This window comes from Dasypus novemcinctus, chromosome 24 (genome assembly GCF_030445035.2).
Source record: "Dasypus novemcinctus isolate mDasNov1 chromosome 24, mDasNov1.1.hap2, whole genome shotgun sequence".
NCBI classification, from domain to species: domain Eukaryota; kingdom Metazoa; phylum Chordata; class Mammalia; order Cingulata; family Dasypodidae; genus Dasypus; species Dasypus novemcinctus.
Window position 1 is genome coordinate 42,405,632 of NC_080696.1, and position 25,132 is coordinate 42,430,763.

The window sequence follows — 25,132 nt, forward strand, 5'->3', positions numbered from 1 at the left end:
ACCCCGGGCCTCCTTGACCTGTGTGCAGCTGGCCCATGCACAGTGCTGATGCGCGCAAGGAGTGCCCTGCCATGCAGGGGTGTCCCTGGCATAGGGGAGCCCCACGCGCAAGGAGTGCGCCCCATAAGTAGAGCCGCCCTGCGCAAAAGAAAGTGCAGCCTGCCCAGGAATGGCGCTGCCCACACTTCCCATGCCACTGACGACAACAGAAGCAGACAAAGAAACAAGACTCAGCAAACAGACACAGAGAACAGACAACCAGGGGAGGGGAGGGAATTAAATAAATCTTAAAAAAAAATAAATAAGTGGGAACTTCTCTTGATTTCCTCTTCATATTGTTCATTATTAGTGTATAGAAACATTACTCATTTTTGCTTGTTGATCTTGTACCCCGCCACTTTGCTGAATTTGTTTATTAGCTCTAATAACTTTGTGGAGTTTTTAAGATTTTCTAGATACAGGATCATTTCATCTGTTAATAGAGAAAGTTTTACTTCTTCTTTTCCAATTTGAATGCCTTTTATTTCTTTTTGCCTAAGTGCTCTGGTTAGAATTTCTAGTACAATGTTGAAAAACGATGGTCACAGTGGGCATCCATATTGTCTTTTTCCTGATCTTAGAGGGAAGGTTTTCAGTTTTTCACCATAGAGTGTGATGCTAGCTGTGAGTTTTTTATATATGCCCTTTATCATGTTGAGGAAGTTTCCTTTTATTCCTAGTTTTCTGGGTGTTTTTATCAAGTAGTGGTGTGAGATTTTGTTAAATGCCTTTTCTGCATCAATTAATTGATTTTCTTATGTTGAATAACCCTAGCATATTAGGGATAAATCCCAATTGATCATGGTACATAATTCATTTAATGTGCTGTTGGACTCAGTTTGCTAGTATTTTGTTGAAAAATTTTACATCTGTATTCATAAGAAATATTGGTCTGTAATCTTTTCTTATAGTATCTTTATCTGACTTTGGTATTAGGGTGTGGCTGGCCTTATAGAATGAGCTAGGAATGTTCCCTCTTCAATTTTTTGGAAGAACTCCAGAAGGATTGGTGTTAATTCTTCTTGGAATGATTGTAAAATTCACCAGTGAAACCATCTGGTCTTGGGCTTTTTTCTCTCCTTTCTTTTTTCTTTTTTAAAATATATTTTTTATTTATTTTTAAAAGATACATAGATTAAATAAAATGTTACATAAAAAATATAGGGGATTCTCCAATGCCCCACTCCCCACACCTCCCAGTTTCCCACATTAACAACTCCTTTCATTAGTGTAGTACATTTATTGCAATTGATAAATGTATTGCCACACAGCATGAATTATAGTTTACATTGTAGTTTACACTTTCTCCCATCCAATTCTGTAGGCTATAGCAGGATATATAATGTCCTGTATATGTCTTTGCAGTGTCATTCAGGACAATTCCAAGTCCCAAAAATGACCCCATGTTATACCTCTTTTTTCCTCTCCCTGCCTTCAGCAACTCTAGTGACCCCTGTCTCCCCATCAATGATATAATTTCTCCCATTGCTAGAATCACAATAAGACTATAGTAAAATACCAGTAAGTCCACTCTAGTCCATATTTCATTCCCCAATCTTGAGGATTCTGGGATGGTGATGCCCACTCCACCTCTAATTGAGAGGAGGCCTCATCCCATATGGCTTATGAATGGGACTCTCTTGCTTGCAGTTGTAGACTCTCTTGGTTCCTTGGTGTGGTGGTTTGGGTTTTCTTGGAAAGTTTTTGATTATGGATTCAATCTCTTTACTTGTTATTGATCTGTTGAATTCTATTTCTTCGTGAATCAGTGTAGGTATTTGCGTGTTTCTAGGTATTTGTCTTTTTCATCTAGGTTATCTAATTGTTGGTGTACAGCTGTTCATAGTATCTTCTTATAATCCTTTTTATTTTTGTGAGGTCGATAGTAATGCCCCTTCCTCCTTTAGTTATTTACACCCTCTTTCATTTTCTTTGTCAACCTAGCTAAAGGTTTGTTGATTTCATGATCTTTTCAAAGAACCAACTTTTGTTTTCATTGATTCTCTAGATCCTCCATTTGTGTGATTAGTTCTCTTCTTTTTTAGTGTAAGCATTTAGAGCTATAAAATTCCCTCTCGGGTGGCTACGTTCCCGGTCTAGCCCTATGGCGGAGACGCAGATTGGAAGCCCTGCTCCGCCTACCGTGATGCCGTCGCTATGGTAACCAGTCGCCGCTTTGGAGGACGGAGTTAATAGGCTGGGCTTTAGTTCATCCCTGGCAAAAGCAGTTATTAAAACTACTGAAGATTATATGCAGCCTCAGTTTGGCCCCGGCAGACTTTTACATTCAGCGGTTGTGCCAGAAGGGTCAGGACTTCAAGATTGCTCCACACATCAAACAGCATCAGATCATAGCCATGATGAAATATCAGACCTAGACAGCTACAAATCAAACAGTAAAAACAATTCCTGTCTTATATCAGAATCCAAGAGAAACAGACCTGTCAGTGTTCCGGTGGGTCAACTGAGAGTTGCAGAATACTCTTCTTTAAAATTTCAGTCAGCTCAGAATTGGCATAGAATCCCTCAAAGACTGAAACTTCAATCAAGAATGATTAGAGTAACAGCTTACAAAAATGGATCTAGAACAGTCTTTGCCAAAGTTACTGTGCCATCCATCACCTTGTTGCTGGAGGAATGCACTGAAAAGCTGAAGCTGAACATGGCTGCGAGAAGAGTGTTCTTGGCAGACGGCACTGAAGCCCTTGAACCTAAAGATATACCCCATGAAGCTGATGTTTATGTTTCAACTGGAGAGCCCTTTTTAGATCCATTCAAAAAAATTAAAGGTAGAAAAGAAAAAAAAATATTTTTTAATGTAATTAAAAAAATAATAATAAATAAATATTAAAAAAAAAAAAAAGAAACACACACACACAAAAAAAAAATCTGTGCTTTGGGATTCGACGAACTCTTGGAAAGCATTTTACGCATCCTGCTGGTTGTGGAAGTGTTTTCCCTGCAAAAAGTTGTCGAGATGCTTGAAGAAGTAGTAGTTGGTTGGCAAGAGTTCAGGTGAATATGGAGGATGAGGCAAAACTTCGTAGCCCAATTTGTTCAGCTTTTGAAGCATTGGTTGTGTGACATGTGGTCTGACATTGTCGTGGAGAAGAATTGGGTCCTTTCTGTTGACCAATGTCAGCTGTAGGTGGTGCAGTTTTTGGTGCATCTCATGGATTTGCTGAGCATACTTTTCAGATGTAATGGTTTTGGCAGGATTCAGAAAGCTGTAGTGGATCAGATTGGCAGGTTTCTTGTACCTTATATCCAAAGCATGTGCAACCAAAGAAAAAACAGATAAACGGGACCACCTCAAAATTAAACACTTTTGCACCTCACACAACTGTGTCAAAAGGGTGAAAAAGAGCTGACTCAATGGGAGAAAATATTTGGAAATCATGTCTGATAAGGGTTTAATATCCAGGATATATAAAGGGATCTTACAACTAAACAATAAAAAGTCAAGCCACCCAATTAAAAAATGGGTAAAAGTCGTGAATAAACATTTGTCCAAAGAACACAAATGGCAAAAAAAACACATGAAAACATGTTCAACATCACTAATGATTAGGGAAATGAAAATCAAAACTACAATGAGATATCATTTCACACCTATGGAATGGCCACTATTAAAAAGACAGAGAACTACAAGTGTTGGAGAGGATGTGGAGAGATAGGAACACTTATTCACTGTTAGTGGAAATGCAGAATAGTACAGTTAATGTGGAGGACTGTTTGGCAGTTCCTAAAGAAGTTTAATATAGACTTGCCACATGACCCTACAATACCACTACTGGGTATATATCCAAAAGAACTGAGAGCAGTGACACAAACAGACATCTGCACGCCGATGTTCATAGCAGCATTATTCATGATTGCCAAAAGATGAAAGAACCCAGGTGTCCAAAAACCAAAGAATGGATAAACAAACTGCGATGTATTCACATGATGGAAGAGTACACAGCTGTAAGAAGAAATGAAGTCATAAAGCACATGACAAGATGGATGAACCTGGAGGACATTATGCTAAGTGAAGTCAGACACGGAAGGGCAAATACTGTATGATTGCGTTACTATGAACCAAATATATTGTATATTGTATGATGAAAATGTTTTTATATGTATCCAGTACATTTGAGAAATGTTAAAAAAAAAAATTCCCTCTCGGTACTGTCTTTGCTACATCCCATTAAGCCTTGGTATGTTGTGTTTTCATTTTCATTGGCCTCAGAATATTCCCAGTTTCCTTTGTGATTTCTTCTTTGACCCATTGGTTGTTTGAGTGTGTTGTTTTATTTCCATGTTTATGTATTTTCCAGATCTCCTTCTATTATTGATTTCTAACTTGATTCCATTGTGGTAAGAGAAGATACATGGTATGGTTTCAGTATCTTTTAATTTAATGATTCTTGTTTTGTGACCTAACATAATGGTCTATCCTGGAAATGACCCATGTGTACTCGGGAAGAATGTATATTCTTCTGCTGTTGGGTAAAGTGTTCTATACATATCTGTTAGGTCTAGTTGATTTATAGTACCATTCAAGTTTTCTCTTTCCTTATTGATCTTCTGGTTAGATGTTTTATTCATTACTGAAAGTGGTGTATTTAAGTCCCCTAATATTAATATAGAGCAATCTTTTTCTCCCTTCAAATCCATCAGTATTTGCTTCATATATTTTGGGGCTCTGCCATTTGGTGCATATATATTTATAATTGTTATCTCTTCTTGTTGAATTGATCTCTTTTATCAGTATACAGTGACCTTCCTTGGGCCTTGCAACAGTTTTTTACTTAAAGTCTATTTTATCTGATATAAGTATAGATATGCTAGCTGTCTTTTGGTTACTATTTGCATGGAATATTTTTTTCATCCTTTCACTTTCAATCTACTTGTGTCTTTGAATTTAAGGTGATTCTCTTGTAGACAGAATATAGTTGTGTCATGTTTTATCCATTCTGCAAGTCTCTGCCTTTTGACTGGAGGGTGTAATCTATTTACCTTTAGAGTAACTACTGATAATGCAGGGTGTTCTTTTGCCATTTTGCTGTTTGGTCATCATATGTTGTAGCAGTTTGATATGGTTATGAATTCCAAAAATAGATATTGGATTATGTTTGTAATTTGGTCTGTACCTGGGCATGATTAAGTTTGATTAGGGCTTTGATTGGGCCATGTCATTAAGGCGTTGAGTTCCCACCCACCAAGGGGTGGCAAAGGACAGAGTTGAGGGTTTTTTATGTTGGAGTTTTGATATTGGAGTTTGATGCTGAAGCCTTAAGCTGTAACCCTGGGAAGTAAACTCACAGAGGAAACAGAAGCAAGCCCCAGGAAGAGAGGATCCCTGAGCCCAGGAAGAAGCAAGCCCTGGGAAGAGAGGAACCCTGAACCCAGAGAGAAGCAAGACCCTAGAAGAGAGGAACCCAGGAAGCCTGGACCCTTACAGACTGTCAGCAGCCATCTTGCTCCAAAATGTGAAAATAGACTTTGGTGAGGGAAGCAATTTATGCTTATGGCCTGGTATTTGTAAGCTCCTACCCCAAATAAATACCCTTTATGAAAACCAACCAATTTCTGGTATTTTGCATCAGCACTCCTTTGGCTGACTAACACATAGTTCTTATATCTTTTTTTGTCCCTCAATTCTTCCATTAATGTCTACTTTCATATTTATTTGATTTTTTGTAGTGTACCACTTTTGAGTCCTTTCTCACTTCTTTCTGTATACATTTTTCAGATTTTATTTTGATACTGTGGTATTTATTCCTGGTATGCAAGGCTGGTTCAACATAAGAAAATCAATGTAAAAAACTGAAGGAAAAAAAACCACATGATCATCTCAATCAATGCAGAAAAGGCATTAAACGAAATCCAGCTTTCTTTCTGGCATACAGGAATAAAAATCCCACTTGATCATGATGTATAAACCTTTTGATATGCTGTTGGATTGAATTTGCAAGTATTGTGTTGAGAATTTTTGCTTCTATGTTCATTAGAGAGATTGGTCTGTAATTTTCTTTTCTTGTAGTATCTTTATCTGGCTTTGGTATTAGGATGATGTTGGCTTCATAAAATGTGTTGGGTAATTTTCCCTCCTCTTCGATTTTTTGGAAGAGCTTGAACAGGATTGGTATTAGTTCTTTATGCTTGGTAGAATTTACCTTTGAAGCCCTTTGGTCCTGAACTCTTCTGTTGGGAGATTTTTGATGATGGGTTCAATTTCTTTAAATGTGATTGGTTTGTTAAGTTCTTGTATTTCTTGTAGCGTCAAAGTAGGTTGTGCATTTCTAGGAATTTGTCCATTTCATCTAGGTTGTCTAGTTTGTTGGCAAACAGTTTCTCATAATATCCTCTTATGACCCTTTTTATTTCTGTGGGGTCAGTCATAACTTCCCCCTTTCATTTCTGATTGTATTTATTTGCATCTTTTCTCTTTTTTTCTGTTAGTCTAGCTAGGGGTTTGTTCATTTTATTGATCTTCTCAAAGAACCAGCTTTTGGTTTTTAAAGTTTTCTCTATTGATTTTTGTTCTTGGTTTCATTTATTTCTGTTCTAATCTTTGTTATTTCTTTCTTTCTGCTTGCTTTGTGATTGGTTTGCTGTTCTCTTTCTAGTTTCTCCAGTTGTTCAATTAGATCTTTGATTTTAGCTCTTTCTTATTTTTTTTAATATAGGCATTTTATTATTTTTTTGAAACTTTTTTCCCCTCTCTTTATTTTTTTTAAATGTTACATTCAAAAAATATAAGAGGTCCCCACATACCCCCAACCCTCCTCACCCTACTCCTCCCAAATCAACAACCTCTTTCATCATCATGGGATATTCATTGAATTTGGTGAATACATTTTGGTGCACTGCTGTCCCACATGGATAATGGTTTACATTGTAGTTTACACTCTCCTCCAGTCCACTCAGTGGGCCATGGCAAGACATACATTGTCCAGCATCTGTCCCTGCAGTACCACCCAGGACAACTCCAAGTCCTGAAAATGCCCCCACATCATATCTTAATATAGGCATTTAGAACTATAAAATTCCCTATCAAGACTACCTTCCCTGTATCCCATAAGGTTTTTTAAAAAAGATTTATTTTATTTATTTCTCCTTCCCTCCTTGTTATTTGTGCTCATTGTCTGCTCTCTGTGTCCATTTGTTGTGTGCGCTCTGTGTCTGCTTGTCTTCTCTTTAGGAGGGACCAGGAACCAAATCCAGGACCTCCCATGTGGGAGAGAGGCTCTCAAGCAATCAAACCACCTCTGCTTTCCTCTCCACTTTGTTGTATCTCTCAGTGTGTTTCCTCTTTGTGTCTCCTTGTTGTGTCAGTTCACTGTGCCAGCCCGTTGTGCCTGCTTGCTATCTTGCTTGTCTTCTCTAGGAGGCACCAGGAAATGAATCTGGGATGGGAGGTGAGCACCCAAATGCTTGAGCCACATCTTCCCAGTATCCCATACGTTTTGATAAGTGTGTTCTTGTTTTCATTTGTCTTAATATATTTACTGATTTTAATTGCAATTTCTTCTTTGACCCACTGATTATTTAGGGGTGTGTTTTTTAAACTCCAAACATTTGCATATTTACTTCTTTCCTGCCTATTATTGGTTTCCAGTTTCATTCCATTATAATTTGAGAAAATGTTTTCTATAATTTCAGTCTTTTTATATTTATTGAGACTTGCATTGTGACCTAATATGTGGTCTAAACTGGAGAAAGATCTATGGGCACTTGAGAAGAATGTATAACCCACTGAGTTTGGATGCAGTGTTCTGTATATGTCTGTTGGTCTAACTAGTTTATCATATTGTTCAAGTTCTCTGTTACTTTGTTGATCTTCTGTCTAGTCTTTCTATCTAATGATGTGACTGGGGTGTTGAAGTCTCCAGTGATTATTGTAGAGATGTTTATTTCTCCCTTCAGTTTTCCCAGAGTTTGTCTCATGTATTTTGGGGCACCCTGGCTAGGTGCATAGATATTTATGACTATTATATCTTCCTGGTGGATTGTTCCTTTTATTAATATATAATGGCCTTCTGTATCTCATAACATTTTTGCATTTAAAGTCTGTTTTTTCTAATGTTAGTGAAGCTACTTCTGCCCTTTTTTGATTACTATTTGCATGAAGTCTGTTTTTTCAACCTTTCATTTTTAGCCAGTTTGTATCCCTGAGTCGAAGGTGAGCCTTTTGTAAGCAGCATATGGATGGCTCGTGTTCTTTTATCCATTCTGTTGGCCTATATCTTTTGATTGGGGAGTTTAACCCATTCACATTTGATGATATTAATGTAAATGCGTTATTTACTTCCACCATTTTATTATTTGGTTTTCATATGTCATATCTTATTTTCATCTTTTTTTTTTTTTTAAATTTTGGTTATCTTTTCTGCTATTCTCTCTTCTATACTGCCCTCCAAGCTTTTCTCTCCTGTCTTTTTCTTTCAGGCTCTAAGTCTTCCTTTGATATTTCCTGCAAAGGTGGATTTTTTTTTATGAACGCTCTTAGTTTCTGTTTGTTTGTGGATATTCTATACTCACCCTCATATTTGAAGGACAATTTTGCTGGATAAAGAATTCTCAGCTGACCATTTTTCTCTTTCAGTTTCTTAATTGTATCATACCACTGTCTTCTGACCTCCATGGTTTCTGACGTGAAATCTACAATAACTCTTACTGGGATCCCTTGAATGTGATGGTTTGCTTCTTCCTTGCTGCTCAGAATTTTCCCTTTATTTTTGACATTTGACATTCTGAGAAGTAAGGGTCTTGGAGCAGGTCTATTTGGATTCACTCTGGTTAGGATATGTTGTGCTTCTTGGACATGTAAGTTAATTTCTTTCATGAGAGTTGGGAAATTTTTGATTATTATTTCCTCAAACTCTCTTTCTTCCCCTTTTCCCTTTTCTTCTCCTTCTGGAACACCCATGACACATATGTTGTTGTGTTTAATGTTGTCATTCAACTCTCTGAGCCCTTGCTCATTTTTTTCCATTCTTTTTTTCCTCTTCAATTTAATTTCAGCTGTTCTGTCTTTGGTATCATTTACTCTTTCTTCTATCACTTTGAGTCTGCTGTTGTATGCCTCTATGTGTTTTTGATCTCACCTATTGTGTCTTTCATTCCCATGAGCTCCATTACTTTTCTGTTCAGGATTTCAAATTTTTCTTTGTACTTGCTCAATGTCTTCTTGGTGTCATTTATCTCTTTAGCCATACTGTCTTTCAACTAATTAATTTGATTTTGGAAATTCATGCACATCTCACTAATTAGTTCTCTCAGATCTTGCGTCTCTTCTGGGGCTTTGACATATGCCTTTTCTTGGGCCATGTCTTCCATTTCCTTAGTATGGCTCATAATTGTTTGCTGATGTCTAAGCATCTGATTAGGATCGTGTATTTACTCAGATGCTCAATTTCCTTCTTTTTTGTAGGGATTTAGTGGTGAGAGGCTGTGTGTTAATGCTATTCTTTGATTCTTGGTTCAACATGGGTCTGTAGGATTGTCCCTGTTCGTTGCTCAAAATTGGACTCAGACCTAGTAGTGAGTTGCAGACCTGCTTCCTAGGGCCTTGGGGAGGGAGGCTATAAAGGTCAGAAAAAGCCTTTCTTTCTTATTTAAATTTCCTCACATGCACTTCCTTGGTCTGCCAGCAGATGGCATGCTTTGGCAGCCCTCTCTGTTCAATGCCTAGTTGGAGCGTGTTTGTTATAACACGGACTGGATCAATGTGATATATTCTCTTGCCTGGAGGCTAAGAAACTTGTAATTCAAACTTTCTTAGAGACAGTTCTCCAACCTTCACTGGCAGCCTCCTCCCTTTTCCCAGTTAGGAAATAATTCCACTCCCCTGTTTGTCCTCAACAGTCAGTCGCAGTTAGTAGAGAGGGAGATTGAGAGGGTTGGATCTCTCTAGTTCCAGATCTCTTTAGTCTTGAGCTGGCTCCCAGAGCAAACAACGGCATGGCTGCAGCCAGCCTTCAATGTCTGGTGGGACCCAGCAGACCAAACTTGTGGGTCAAAAGCTGAGTCAGCCTTAGGCTGTTTCCCCCTCTCCCCTTTCCTGGGGAGGTGGATCCTGGGGCCTCCGTTGTCTGTAGCCACTGGCCCAGAGGCTTGAGTATTCAAAGGTGTCTTTTGTGTGGAAGAGGGTGCCTGGCAGTAGCGACTACCTCTTTTAAATCACAGTTTTGTTGCCATGATTCTTTCCCTTTGTCCCTCTCTCTTCTGCGTGGTGTCCAGCCTTCTTCTGGTGTCCTAAACCCTAGAAGATTTTTTTCCAGGCTGTTTCTATCTGTCCTCTAGCTATTTTTCTGGGAGAGGAAAGAGTCCCGTGTCTTTCTACTCTGCCATCTTCCCAGAAGTTCCCTGCTTTTTATGCATTTGCATTTTAGAACTTGTAAAAAGTAAAAAGTGGAGTAATGTACCAGAAAGTGCAACACAATAATACTGACATTTATATTATTGATATAGTTATCTTCAGGTGACTTTATTTTAAGTGACATTTTCACAGTAGTTGAGGAAAAACAAAGTAGGTGAACGTAGACGTCTAGTGAGGTATATTCTAAGAATAAAAAAGAACTGCAAAGAAATCTGTTTTCAGTAATCTTGTTGGTAATAGCATTGGTATGGCTGTTGTGTGTATATGCAAATAATTGTCTGATTTGTTATGAATAAATATTTTTAGGATAAAATAGAAGATATTCAAATGTAAAATAAAAAAATTTAAACCCCATGATGATAAATTTGAATTGCAAATATCAGTATGAATACATAATCTATTTTCCCCCTTAAAGTATTAATTTCTTAGCTGAACTATATCTAGAAATAGCAAACAGCTCAGTAACATGGAGTGCCTCTAGTGCCTACATTTTGGTTTTTAAATACCATTTCCTTTTTTTTTAAAGCTTTATTTATTTTTCTCCCCTCTCCCCCCCCCCCAGTTGTCTGCTCTATGTGTCCATTCACTGCCTGCCCAGGAGTGGCACTGAATACATGGAGAGCTGACACAGCAAGATGATGCAACAAAAAGAGACACAGATTCTGGGTGCCACTGACAAGAATACAAGCAGACACAGAAGAACACACAGCGAATGGACACAGAGAGCAGACAACTGGGGCGGGGGGAATAGGAGAGAAATAAATTAAAAATAAATTTTTTAAAAAAAGGAGGGAGTATTCTACAAAGACATGCTGCAGGCTGGAGATGGAAAAAGCCATTGGATATGAGAATTACGGCATTGGGGCATTGGTGATATTGATGAGTACAAATTCGAGTCTCCATTAGATTTCAAAGGCTGGGATGTTTGGAGCAGAGAGGAAGTAGAGTGATGGTGGTACTGTAAGAGGGAATCATGGCTGAAGAAAATCCATTATTTGTTTGATTTGGGATGGGCAAATATAGAGTATATGTAAAGATTTTATCACCTTTGCAATTAGATCAATTGTGTTTCTTCTTGGTTCCAGAGAGGAGTTCACAACTGGTGCCTCTGGCCACATAACTATGTTTGGTCTATGGTTCCTTTCCCAAGTTTTTATTCTGGTAATTTTTCTCATCCTTATGACCACAATTAGGTCTGAGGGGAATGTGAGAGAGATCAGGATCATGATCCAGTGAGTAGGACCTTTGTTCCTCTTGGTCTAGGGATCACCTAATCCATAGGTGTCCTCACTAATCTCTGCTACCTATTGGGATCCTCTCCTACTTTATCATCCACCTACTTGATTTTTCGCCTGGGCAATTCTATATATTCTCGTGTATTTTGACACTGGGCTTTGGCTGATGAGGTATGTCACTTCTCCCCACTCTACCCCACTTTGATACCAATCTTTTCCTACCCTGTTAAAAGGAGAAGTCAGATCTAAAAACAATGGACCATATCCTGCTCATATCTATGTGGCCTAGATATTCCCAGGCCACATCAGAATGGATATCGAAGACTTCATTTGTTCTTCAGAAGCTAAACCAAGCACGTGCTACTCTGGGAAATGACTCTGTCTTCCATCTTCTTAATTGTTTATACCCTTGGGTGCTGATTATATACAAAATACATCACTTAGGGAAACGGATGTGGCTCAAGCGATTGAGCTCCCATCTACCATATGGGAAGTCCAGGGTTCAATTCCTGGGGCCTCCTGGTGCTGGCTTGTTCAGCAAGCTGGCCCAAGAGGAGTGCTGGTGCAGCAAGATGACACAATGAAAAGAGACACAGAGGAGAGACAATAAGAGACACAGCCGACCAGGGAGCTGAGGTGGTGCAAGAGATTGAGCGCCTCTCTCCCACTCCATAAGGTCCCATGATTGGTTCCCAGTGCTGCTGAAAGAGAAGACAAGCAGACACACCAAAGAATGCACAGGGAATGGACACGGAGAGCAAATTAATGGGGTGGGGGTGGGGGAATAAATAAATAAATCTTTAAAAAAAATACATCACTTAACCCAGCTCTGATAGGGACATTATATAGTTGAAATAAATTGTCTTATAATTTTCAAAAAAATAAATAACAATCTTTTCTAGCTTTCTTTTGTTTATCATATAGCAATTTGTCTTGGACATTATTCCATATCTGCATATAAAGAGCTACTTCTTTCCTATCTTTTCAAATGCATGTATGTGTGTTATTATCTATCACAAACATGATCAACAACACCATGAACATGCAATTAGCATCTACGTGACAGACACGTGTAATTTTTACACAATGGTAGCCTGTTCTACACAGTATAACAATACGTCTTAGAGAGCATTCACATCAATACAAAGAGAGTCCACATTCTTTTTTCTTTTCTTTATTTCAATTTTTAAAATTTTAATTTTAATGGGTAATTCAGTCGCAAGGTTCTGAAAAAGCACCCTCTAACCCTTTGATGTGGGGAAATGTGATGAGTTGCAAACATGTTCCCATGATAGTCATTTGTCTTTTGACATTGTTGTTTTTCCCTGCAGAATTTTTTTGTGGACTCAAGCCAAGCAATTTTTTAAAAAATTGCTTTTGGGTTTATGTCATACTTAGAAAGGCCTTACTCACTCTGAGATAATGAAAGCAAAACAAAACAAAAACCAACCTATGTTTTTATTCTTATATATTTAATTATTTAAACCACTTTTTAAAGGAATAATGGCATAAAACGTACACGGTCAACTCAAAAACTTGTCAAATGAACACCTGTGTAACCACCACCCACAATAGTTGAGACAGAACATTCTACTGGCCCAGGAGTCCCCAGGATTTCCTTTTCTGATCAAGAACCTCTCCTTCCCTCTCCAGGGGAGCAGCTCTCTTAAATTTTATTGTATTCCTTTCCACGATCATACAGCTTCACTACCTAGTTGTGTATCCCTAAATGTCATTTTTAAGATTCATCCATGTTGCATGTAGTGCACTTTGCTCATTTTAATTGCTGCATAGTATTTTGCTGTGTGCATTTACCACAGTTTATTTATCCAGTTGGCATTTGTTTTGGTGTGGGTTTGTGGTTGGGCTCCAGTTGAAATTCTTTTCAGATGAGTAGTCAGTTGTACCAACAATATTTATCGAATAATCTGTCTTTCCCCACTGATTTAAATGCCACCTTTATTATTTATTAAACGACCTTTTACATTTTGGTCTACTTCCACATTCATTTATCTGATCCATTCATATCTCTGACTATTCCTGAATTCAAAATGGATGGCTTATTTCTGTCACTTTATAATAATATACTTCAGTATCTGGCAGGGTTTGTCTCTCCTCATTACTCTTTATTTTCAAGACTTTTCTCGATTTTCCTGCATGATATTTTGAATCAGTTTGTTGAGTCCCAAAATAATCCCTTTGCTCTATTTATTTGCATCCTATTAAAATTATAGATTAAAATAGAGAGAAATGGCATCTTTTATTTATTGAATCTTCTAGCCAAAAATAGGATGTGTTTTGCCTTTATTCAGATCTTTGTGATACATAATAGACTTCAAAAATTACATTCAAGTAGTTCCTGCACATTTCTTATGCAGTAACTCATTCATTTAAACATTTGAATAGTATTCCATTAAGTTTCATGCCATGGTTTATTTAATCATTCCACCTGCAAATGACATTTGAATTAATCTATTTCAGATTCCTTCTTTTATAGACAGTGCTGCAGTAAATATCCCTGTGCATCTATGTTTCTACCCATATGTATTGGGAAAGGATACTTTACTATAAATGAAATGGCTGGACCCAAGGATTTTTAAAATGTTAACAGATATTGTCAAATTGCTGTCCAAAATGATGCCAGTTTACATTCCTCCTAAAGGTGCCCACCCATTTCTTTACACATTGACCAATCCTGATATTTTTAAAATATATTTTTTATTTGTCTTTAAAAGATACATGGATCACCCAAAATTTGACCTTAAAAAAAATATAGGCGATTTCCATATGCCCCCCTCCCCACAGTCCCCCTTTTCTCATATCAACAACTTCTTTCATTAGTGTGGGACATTCATTGCATTTGATGAATACATTTTGAGGCACTGCTGCACCGCATGGATTATAGTTTACATTGTAGTATACATGCTCTCCCAGGCCATTCAGTGGGTTAGGGCAGGATATATAATGTCCTGCATCTGTCCCTGCAGTATCATTCAGGACAACTCCAAGTCCCAAGAATGCACCCATATCACACCTCTTCTTCCCTCTCTCTGCCCTCAGCAGCTCCCATGGCCACTGTCTCCACATCAATTATGTAATTTCTTCCATTGTGGACTTACTGGTATTCCACTTGCCCTTTTTTTTTTTTCACATTTTAAATTATTATTATGAGAAAGGAGAATATATAAAATAATTAATTATAGATATCCTGATATCACCTTTCCATGGAAATAAACAAAATTAAACTAAGTGCATTCAGGTTTTGAATTCCTCCCCCCCTTTTAAATTACCTTTTTTTTCCCCAAAGATACATAGATCACACAAAATGTTACATTTAAAAATATAACGGAGAAGTGGACTGGCTTAACTGATGGAGTGTCCGCCTGCCATATGGGAGGTCCGGGGTTCAGGCCTGGGGCCTCCTGGCCTGTGTGGTGAGCTGGCCCACATGCAGCGCTGCTGCACACAAGGAATGCTGTGCCACGCAGAGGTGTCCCTGGCATAGGGGAGCCCCGCGTGCGAGGAGTGTGCCCTGCATTGAGCCACCCTGTGGGAAGGGAGCATAGCCCACCAGAGAAGGGAGCATAGCCCGCCAGGGCGGGGCGGGGCGCCATGTATGCGGAGGACTGAAGCAGCAAGATGACCAACGGGAAGAGACACAGATTCCCGGTGCTGCCAGGAGTTCCAGTGGCCACAAGGGAACACACAGCAAATGGGCACAGTGAGCAGACGGCGGGGGAGGGGGGGGAGGGACGGGACTTGTGGACCCACCCTCACCCCCTAATAGGATAAATCTTTAAAAGTATATATATATATATATATATGGGGGGGGAGCTAAGATGGCTGCGGAGTAAGGCGCTCCTGGAGTCAACTGGTGATACAGGGCAGTTGGTGGTCACCCAGAGCTTTCTAAAGCACCTGTTTAGAGGACCCAGGAGACCAAAGGAGTGTCCTGCAACTTCCTGGAGAGAGCGGAAGGAGAAAACTGCCCGTCTGCACAGATGATTCGTGAGCAGAGCCCTCCACACCATGGAGGTTGGTGCCCATGGCGCGCAAGCTGCCTCGGGAACTATTCTGTGGCTGGAGTTGGAAGCTCCATTTCCCTCAAAAAAACAGGGGAGGAAGACACAGTGTGGCACCAACTTAAGCTATTGATTGTGGATTTGGCAAGCTGAAGTAGAATCCGAGGAAAAACTAACCTTTGAGCTTGTCCAGGTCAGAGGGAAGGCGGTGGCCGCCATGTTGGCTCTGCCATGGGCACAAGGGGAAGCAGCGCTGACTGAAAATCACAGTGCTTGTAAGGACTGGCTTCTTTCCACCCAAGTTGGTTTGCAGGTCTAGCCTAAAACATCAGTCCCACCTCCAGCAGGGAGGAAGCTGGGGCGACCTGCACCACCTCTCTCTGGGAAGCTGCAAGCCATGCTGCAGAGGCTGGTGCCCATCCTACCCTAGGGGCGCAAGCTGCCTGAGGAGCTAGACTGTGGCTGGACTAAGAAGCTCCATTTCCTGTAAATGGTGGAGGAAGAGACAGTTGTCCCCTGACCTCAGCTACTGATTAGTGGACTCAGCTCGCTAAAGTATAATCCTAGAAACAGCTAGGGTCTGAGCCTGTCCAAGCAGGAGAGTCCAGTAGCCACCATTTTGACTCTGCCCCCAGAATGAGAGGAAGCCTGGCTGACTGAAATCCAGTGAAGTTAGGGACTAGCTTCTTTCCACCAAGATCTGATTGCAGCCCTAGCCTAGGCTCCAGCCCTACCTCCAGCAAAGAGGTAGCTGGCAGGACCTGCACCAGCCTCTCCAGGAAACTGCAAGTGCTCTCCGCTGGCACAGCAGAGACCTGGGGCTGCATCCCTGTGCCCCAAGAAAATATGAGAGAAGCTGGGTATCCTTGGCCTCTCCAGGCAATGGCGGGAGTTTTCAGCCCTCAAAACCAGGTTTGTTGAGTGCCTTTGAGCCCATCTCCACCTCTGTTCCCCCACAGGATAGGAGGGGGCTGGTGTTCCCTCAACCTCTCAGGGCAACTTCAGGCAGTTTAGGCCTGCACAAGCCTGACTGTTGGGCACCTGTGACTCCACTTCCATCCCCAAGAGGACAAGAGATGGACTGTGTTTGCCCAGCCTCTCTGGGTAACTGCAGGTGCTTTTGGTCCACACAGCCTGGACTGGTGGGTACTTGTGGACCCACCCTCACCCCCCAATAGGAAAGAAGGGAACTGGTGTTTCCACAGCCTTTTTAGGCAACAGCAGACCTTAGGCCTGCATGGACTGGAGTTGGATGCCTATGGATCTACCCCCACCCCCAATAGGATAGGAGGAGTCTGATGTCTTCATAGCCTCTCTGGACAACAATGAGTACTTTCAGCCAACAGGAACTGAACTGTTGGGTGCCTGTGGATGCAACCCCATGCCTTAAGAGGATAGAAGGGGGCTTGTATTTCCTCAGCCTCTCCAGGCATTGGCAGGTAGTCTCAGCCTAAAGGGACTGAACTGTTGAGCACCCATAGAATAAGAGGTGGCTGATGTCCCCACAGCCTCCTTGGACAATGGTGGGTACTTTTGGCCTACAGGACTGAACTATTGAGCATTGGTGGTTCTGTTCCCATGTCCAAAAGGGCAGAAGGGACAGTACTCCCTCAGCCTCTCAGGGAAGCCATATTTGGCCAACAGAGACTAGTTTGTTGGGCACTCCAGAGAGTCCATTCCCACCCCTGGGAGAGAGAGGGTCTGGTACTACATCAGTTTATCTGAGCAACTGTGGTCATTTTGGACCCATACAGCATAGATTGCTGACCACATCATAGCTACATCCCTGCATAAGGTAGGGGAAGAAGGGATGTGAAGCTTCATCAGTGTCTCCTGGTGACTATAGTCTTGTTGTGCCCAATTTGGATTATTATACACAGCTGCAGCTCTGTTCCTACCCCTGACAGAGGAGAAAGGTGGGAGAAGATATATCAATTCCTGGGGCAATGTGGGCTGCTTCAGTCTCCATAGCTTACAGCACCACTACATCCTTGGCTTCTACTATACAACCAGCAAGGGAGAAAAGACAAGAAATCCTAAACTAAAGAGAGAAAATGCATCCAGAACAAATACATCTAGCAAGACAGATGTAGAAACACCAACAAAAAATTACAATCCATACCAAGAAACAGAAACAAGATAATCCTGCAGATGACATAAAGGAGTTGAGACAACTAATCTTTGATCTTCAAACAAATCTCCTTAATAAATTCAATGAGATGGCTAAAGAGATTAAGGATATTAAGAAGACTTTGGATGCACACAAAGAAGAATTTGAAAGCATACATAGAAAAACAGCATTCATTATAGGAATGAAAGGTGCAATAAATGAAATAAAAAAATACACTGGAGGCATATAACAGCAGATTTGAGGAAGCAGAAGAAAGGATCAGCAAGCTCAAAGACATGGCCTCTGAAAGTGAACATACAAAAGAACAGATGAAGAAAAGAATGAAAAAAAATTGAACAGCATCTCAGGGAACTAAATGACAGCAAAAGACATGCAAACATACATGTCATGGATGTCCCAGAAGGAGAAGAGAAGGGAAAAGGGGCAGAAGGAATATCTGAAGACATAATGGTGGAAAGTTTCCCAACTCTATTGAAGGACATAGATATCCACGTCCAAGAAGCACAATGTACTCCCATCCAAATAAATCCAAATAGAACAACTCCGAGACACATACTAATCAGAATGTCAAATGCCAAAGACAAAGAGGCAATTCTGAGAGCAGCAAGAGAAAAGCAATGCATAACATATAAGGGATACCCAATAAGATTCAGTGCCAATTTCTCATCAGAAACCGTGGAGGCAAGAAGACAGTGATATGATATATTTAAGATATTGCAGGAGAAAAACTGCCAGGCAAGAATTTTATACCCAGCAAGATTATCTTTTAAAAATGAGTGTGAGATTAGAATATTCACAGATAAACAGAAACTGAGAGAGTTTATAACAAAAAGACCAACTTTGTAGGAAATACTAAAAGGAGTGTTACAGCATGAAAAGAAAAGACAGTATCAGTAACAGTAACTAAAAATGTCAAAAATAAAATGACAGATAAAACACAAAGATCGAAATGGATGAAATAAGAACTGCCTTTATAGTAATAACATTGAATGTTAATGGATTAAACTCCCCAATCAAAAGACACAGATTGGCAGAATGGATAAGAAAATATAAGCCATCTGTATGTTGTCTACAAGAGACTCACTTTGGACCAATGATAGCAATACATTGAAAGCAAAAGGTTGGAAAAAGATATTCCATGCATGCAGTAACCAAAAAAAAAAAAAAAAACAAAAACAAAAACTGGGGTAGCTATACTTATATTAGATGATATAGATTTTAAAAGCAAAACTGTTATTGGAGAAGATTAAGGATATTACATATTAATAAAAGGGATGATTCTCCAGGAAGAAATAACAATCATAAATATATATGCACCTAACCAGAATGCCCCAAGATACATGAGGCAAACACTGGCAAAACTGAAGGGAGAAATAGACATCTCTACAATAATAGTTGGAAACTTCAATACACCACTCTCAGCATTGGATAGAACATCAGGGCAGAAGATCAATAAAGAAACAGAGAGCTTGAATACTATGATAAGTGAACTAAACCTAATAGACATATATAGAACATTGCACCCCAAAACAGCAGGATATACATTCTTTTCAAGTGCTCATGGATCTTTCTCCAGGATAGACCATATGTTGGGACACAAAGCAGATCTCAATAAATTCAACAAAATCAAAATTATACAAAGCACTTTCTCTGATCATAGTGGAATAAAGTTGGAAATCAACAAGTGGCAAAAAAAAAAGGGAAAATTCACATAAATATGGAGATTAAACAACACACTCTTAAATAACCAGTGGGTCACAGAAGAAATTTCAAGAGAAATCAGTAAATATCTCAAGGTGAATGACAATGAGAATACGACATATCTGAACCTATGGGATGCCATGAAGGCAGTATTGAGAGGAAAATTTATAGCCCTCAATGCTTACATTAAAAAAGAAGGAAGAGCTAAAATCAATGACCTAACTACACAGCTGGAGGAACTAGAAAAAGAAGAGCAAACTAATCCTTAAGCAAGCAGAAGGAATGAAATAACAAAGATCAGAGCAGAACTAAATGAAATGAGAACAAAAAAACAATAGAGAGAATTAACAAAACCAAAAGATGATTCTTCGAGAAGATTAACAAAATCAACAAACCCTTAGCTAGACTGACTAAGAAAAAAAGAAAAAAGATGCAAATAAATGAAATAAAAAATGAAAAGGGGTACATTACTACTGACCCCACAGAAATAAGAGAGATCATAAGAGGATACTATGAACAACTTTATGCTAAAAAACTAAACAATGTAGATAAAGTGGAAAAAATTCCTAGGTATGTACAAACAACCTACAATGATGCTAGAAGAAATAGAAGACCTCAACAAACCAATCACAAGAGATCAAAACAGTCATCAAACAGCTCCCTCCAAAAAAAGTCCAGGATCCGATGGTTTCAAAGGTGAGTTCTACCAAGCATTCAAAGAAGATTTAATACAATCTTACTCAAGTTTTCAAAAAAATTGAACAAGAAGGAATGCTACCAAACTCATTCAATGAAGCCAATATCACACTATTACCAAAGCCAGATAAAGATACTACAAAACAAGAAAATTACAGACCCCATTTCTCTAATGAATACAGATGCAAAAATCCCCAATAAAATACTTGCTAATTGAATCCAACAACACATTAAAAGAATTATCCATCATAATCAAGTGGGTTTTATACCAGGCATGCAAGGCTGGTTCAGCACAAGAAAATCAATCAGCATAATACACCACATTAATAAATCAAAGAAGAAAAATCACATGATCTTATCAGTTGATGCAGAAAAGGCATTTGACAAAATACATCATCCTTTCTTGATAAAAATACTATAAAAAATAGGAATTGAAGGAAACTTTCTCAAAATGATAAAGGCCATTGTATTAGTTAGCCAAAGGGGTGCTGATACAAAATACCAGGAATCAATTGGTTTTTATAATGGGTATTTATTTGGGGATGGAGCTTACAGTTACCAGGCCATAGAGCATAGGTTACTTCCCTCACCAAAGTCTGTTTCCACGTGTTGGGGCAAGGTGACTGCTGATGTCTGTGAGGATTCAGGCTTCCTAGGTTCCTAGGCTCAGCTCCTGTTTTCTCCACAAGGTCAGCTGTAGACTATCAGGCGAATGGCTCTGTCCCTTTCCCTGAGGCTCCAGCTTAAGACTTCAGCATCAAACTCCAACATCAAAACTCTACATTAAAAACGCTCTAACTCTGTTGCAATGCCTTTTATCTGCGATTCCCCACCCACCAAGGGTTGGGGACTCAGTGCCCTAATGATGTGGCCCAATCAAAAGTCCTAATCATAATTTAATCATGCTCAGGTGCAGATGAGATTACAAACATAATCCAATAGCTATTTTTGGAATTCATAACCATATCAAACTGCTACAGCCATATATGAAAAACCCATAGCTAACATTGTACTCAAAGGTGAAAGACTGAAAGCTTTCCCATTGAGATCAGGGACAAGACAAGAATGCCCACTGTCACCACTGTTGCTCAGTATAGTGCTAGAGGTTCTAGCAAGAGCAACCAGGCAAGAAAAATAAATAAAAGGCATCCAAATTGAAAAGGAAGAATTAAAACTTCCACTATTCACAGATGATATGGTTACATATATAGAAAGTCCAGAAAAATCTACAACAAAGCTGCTAGAGCTAATAAATGATTTCAGTAGAGTGTCAGGATACAAGATCAATATGCAAAAACTAGTGGTGTTTCTATACACTAATAATGTGCGATCTGAGGAGGAAGTCAGGAAAAAAATTTCATTTACAATAGCAACTAAAAGAATCAAATATTTAGGAATAAACTTAACCAAGGATGCAAAGCACTTGTATTCAGAAAACTATAATGCATTGCTAAAAGAAGTTTAAAAAGGCCTAAATAATTGGAAGAACACTCCATGCTCATGGATTAGAGGACTGAATATCATTAAGATGCCAATTCTACCCAAATTGATATATAGACTCAATGCAATCCCAATAAAAATTCCACCAGCATTTTTTAAGCAAATGGAAAACACAATTATGAAACTTATCCGGAAGGGTAAGAGGCCCCAAATAGCCAGAAATATCTTTAAAAAAGAAAAGCGAAGCTGGAGGACTCTCACTTCCAGACTTTAAATCATATTACCTAGCTACAGTGGTAAAAACAGCATGGTATTGGCATAAAGACAGACACATAGACCAATGGAACAGAACTGATGGTTCAGAAACAGATCCTTACATCTATGGCCAAGTGATTTTTGACAACACCCATTTGGGGCAGAACAGTTTATTCAATAAATAGTGTTGGGAGAACTGGATATCCATAGCCAAAAGGAAAAAAGAAGACCCTTATCTCACACATTATACAAAAATTAACTCAAAATGGATCAAAGACCTAAATATAAAAGGAAGTACAATAAAGCTCCTAGAAGAAAATGTAGGGAAACATCTTTAAGACCTGGTGGTAGGGGGTGGATTCTTAAACCTTATACCAAAAGTGCAAGCAATGAAAGAAAACATGGATAAACGGGACCTCCTCAAACTTAAACACTTCTGTGATTCAAAGGACTTCAGCAAGAAGGTGAAAAGTCAGCCCAGTCAATGGGAGAAAATATTTGAAACCACTTATCAGATAAGGGTTTGATTTTTGTTCTATATAAAGAGATCATACAGCTCAACAATAAAAGAGCAAGCAATCCAATTAAAAAATGGGCAAATGATTTCAATAGACATTTCTCCAAAGAGGAAATACAAATGGCCAAAAAGCACATGAAAAAATGTTCCATATCACTAGCTATTAGAGAAATGCAAAGTAAAACAACAATGAGATGTCATCTAACAACATAGATTGGCCATTATTTAAAAAACAGACAATAAGTGCTGGAGAAGATGTGGAGAAACAGGAACCCTCCTTCTCTGTTGGTGGGAGTGTAAAATGGTGCAGCTTCTGTGGAAGACAGTTTGGCGGTTCCTCGGGGAGCTAAATATAGAACTGCCATATGATCCAGCAATTCCTCTACTAGGAATATATCCAGAAGAACTAAAATTATGACATGAGCAGACATCTGCACACTGATGTTCATAGCGGCATTATTCACAATTGTCAAAAGATGAAAACAACCCAAGTGTCCATCCACCAGTGAATGGATAAACAAAATGTGGCATATACATATGATGGAATACTATGCTGCAGTAAGAAGAAATGAAGTTGGGACACATATGATAACATGGATGAGTCTTCAAGACATACTAAGTGAAGTAAAACAGTCACAAAAGGACAAATATGCATGGTCTCATTAGTATCAACTAAATATGAATAATAAAAACATGGAATTAAAATCTAGAGTATAGGTTATTGGGAGGTAAGAGGAAGGTTGGGAAGAACTACTGATGCTTAATGTATGTAGACGTTTTAATTAACTTGACTGTAAATGTGTGGAAATGGCTAAGAGTTGATGGTAACACATTAGAGTGAGTAGCAACTGGTTTATAAATGAGGTTGTGGCTGAAAACAGTAGTCGGGGGGAGTAAATGTCAACAGAAGGAAAGCTAAAGAATAATCTAGGGACTGAATAACACAGTGAACCCAGAGGTGGATGAGGATAGTGGTTAAGGGTACAAATGCAAGAGAGTCCTTCTGTGAGCTACAGCAGATGTACATCACTATTGCAGGGTGATAGGAATATGGAGAAGCATGGGAAAACTATAATTATAAACTGTGGTTAACAGCAATACTATAATAGTCTTGCATCAATGCCAAAGATGTACCATGTTGATAATGGAGGTGTATGGAAAAAGTGTGCCAAATGTATGCTATGGACCATGATTGGTGGTAATAGTTTGATGATTTTATCTCATAATATGTAACAAATATTCCACCATGGTGTGGTGTTACATGGGAAATTTACACATCTGTATGATTGTTTTGCAAGTTCACAACATCTATAACAAATATATATATGTATTTAAAATATATATATATATATTTAAAAAATAGTATGGGTTGGAGGAAAAATACACCAAATGTAAGATAAAGACTAGCGTTAGTAGTAATATTTTGACAATGCTCTTGCATAGTTTGTAACAAATGTTTCACAATAATGCAAAGTGTTGGTGTAGGAGTGATGTACGAGATCCTGTGTGATGTTACGTAGGTTTATTTTGTAAGTTCACAATCTTTACTATACACTTATTGTTTATGCATGTTCATGTATGATGATATACTTCAATAAAAATATATATTTTTAAAGAGTCAAAATATTAGAGGTTCCCATATACCCCCACTCCCCACCCTCCACCCCCACTCCTCCCCAATCAACAACCTCTTTCATCAGTGTGGCACATGCATTGCATTTGATGAATACATTTTGGAGCACTGCTACACAGCATAGATTATAGTTTACATTGTAGTTTATACTCTCTTCCAGTCCATTCAGTGAGTTATGGCAGGATATATAATGTCCTGCATCTGTCCCTGCAATATCATTCAGGACAACTCCAAGTCCCAAAAATGCACCCATATCACACCTCTTCTTCCTTCTCCCTGCCCTCAGCAACTCCCATGGCCACTGTCTCTACCTCAGTGATATAGTTTCTTCCATTGGTAGAGTCACAATAATTCTATAGTAGAATACCAGTAAGTCCACTCTAATCCATATTTTATTCCTCCATCCTCAGGATCCTGGGATGGCGATACCCATTCCACCTCTAAATTGAGAGGGGTCTTCCATTCTACATGGCTGATGGATGGGCTTCTCCTGCTTGCAGCTGTAGACTCTCTCATTTCCCTGGTGTGGTGGTTGACCATCCTCACCTCCCTGTTAGCTGACCTGGGTAAGTCCAATGAGCCAGAGAGTAGGTGTTGCAACTCTGCTGAGGCTCAGGGCCCAACTAGCACATGGACAGTCCAGAGATTCAAGTCTCCTGAGCATACACAAACTGCAGCATCAACCACAGGTTCAGTAAAAGTGACAGAAGAGGCGTGTGTAGAGAGGTCACGTCTGAGTCCAATCCTGCATATATTTGATGTATAAAATCTTTCTCTAGTAATCAGTAAATTATATCTCATTGTGTTTGTAGGGAACACATCTTTGTTTTCTGGTCTTTCGTATTTCTTTTTAGATGTCCTCATTCATATCCTTTACCTAATTTGACAACAGAATATTTATATTTTCATATAGATTTTTTATTTGGTGTGTGTACTGTTGATTTAATTAAGTTATGAAGTCTCAGTCTTCTTTAATACCTTTCAACACAGTTTTAGAACTTTCTCCATACAGATATGACACAGGTTGATTCCTAGGTAACTTTTTTTTAAATGGTGTCTTTTAAAATGGATGTTTTCTAATTGTTGGTTGTTGA

At 39.0% G+C, this 25,132-nt stretch overlaps 1 protein-coding gene across 1 annotated transcript; it reads left to right on the top strand.

Moving 5' to 3' along the window:
- Positions 1-2,143: 2,143 nt before the first annotated feature.
- Positions 2,144-3,414, top strand: LOC101434357 (doublecortin domain-containing protein 1-like). The gene is made up of 2 exons (XM_012521078.3): positions 2,144-2,165; positions 2,208-3,414. Exons 1-2 carry the CDS (start codon positions 2,144-2,146, stop codon positions 2,888-2,890), a joined length of 705 nt encoding a protein of 234 aa, XP_012376532.2. The 3' UTR covers positions 2,891-3,414.
- The last annotated feature ends 21,718 nt before the right edge of the window (positions 3,415-25,132 follow it).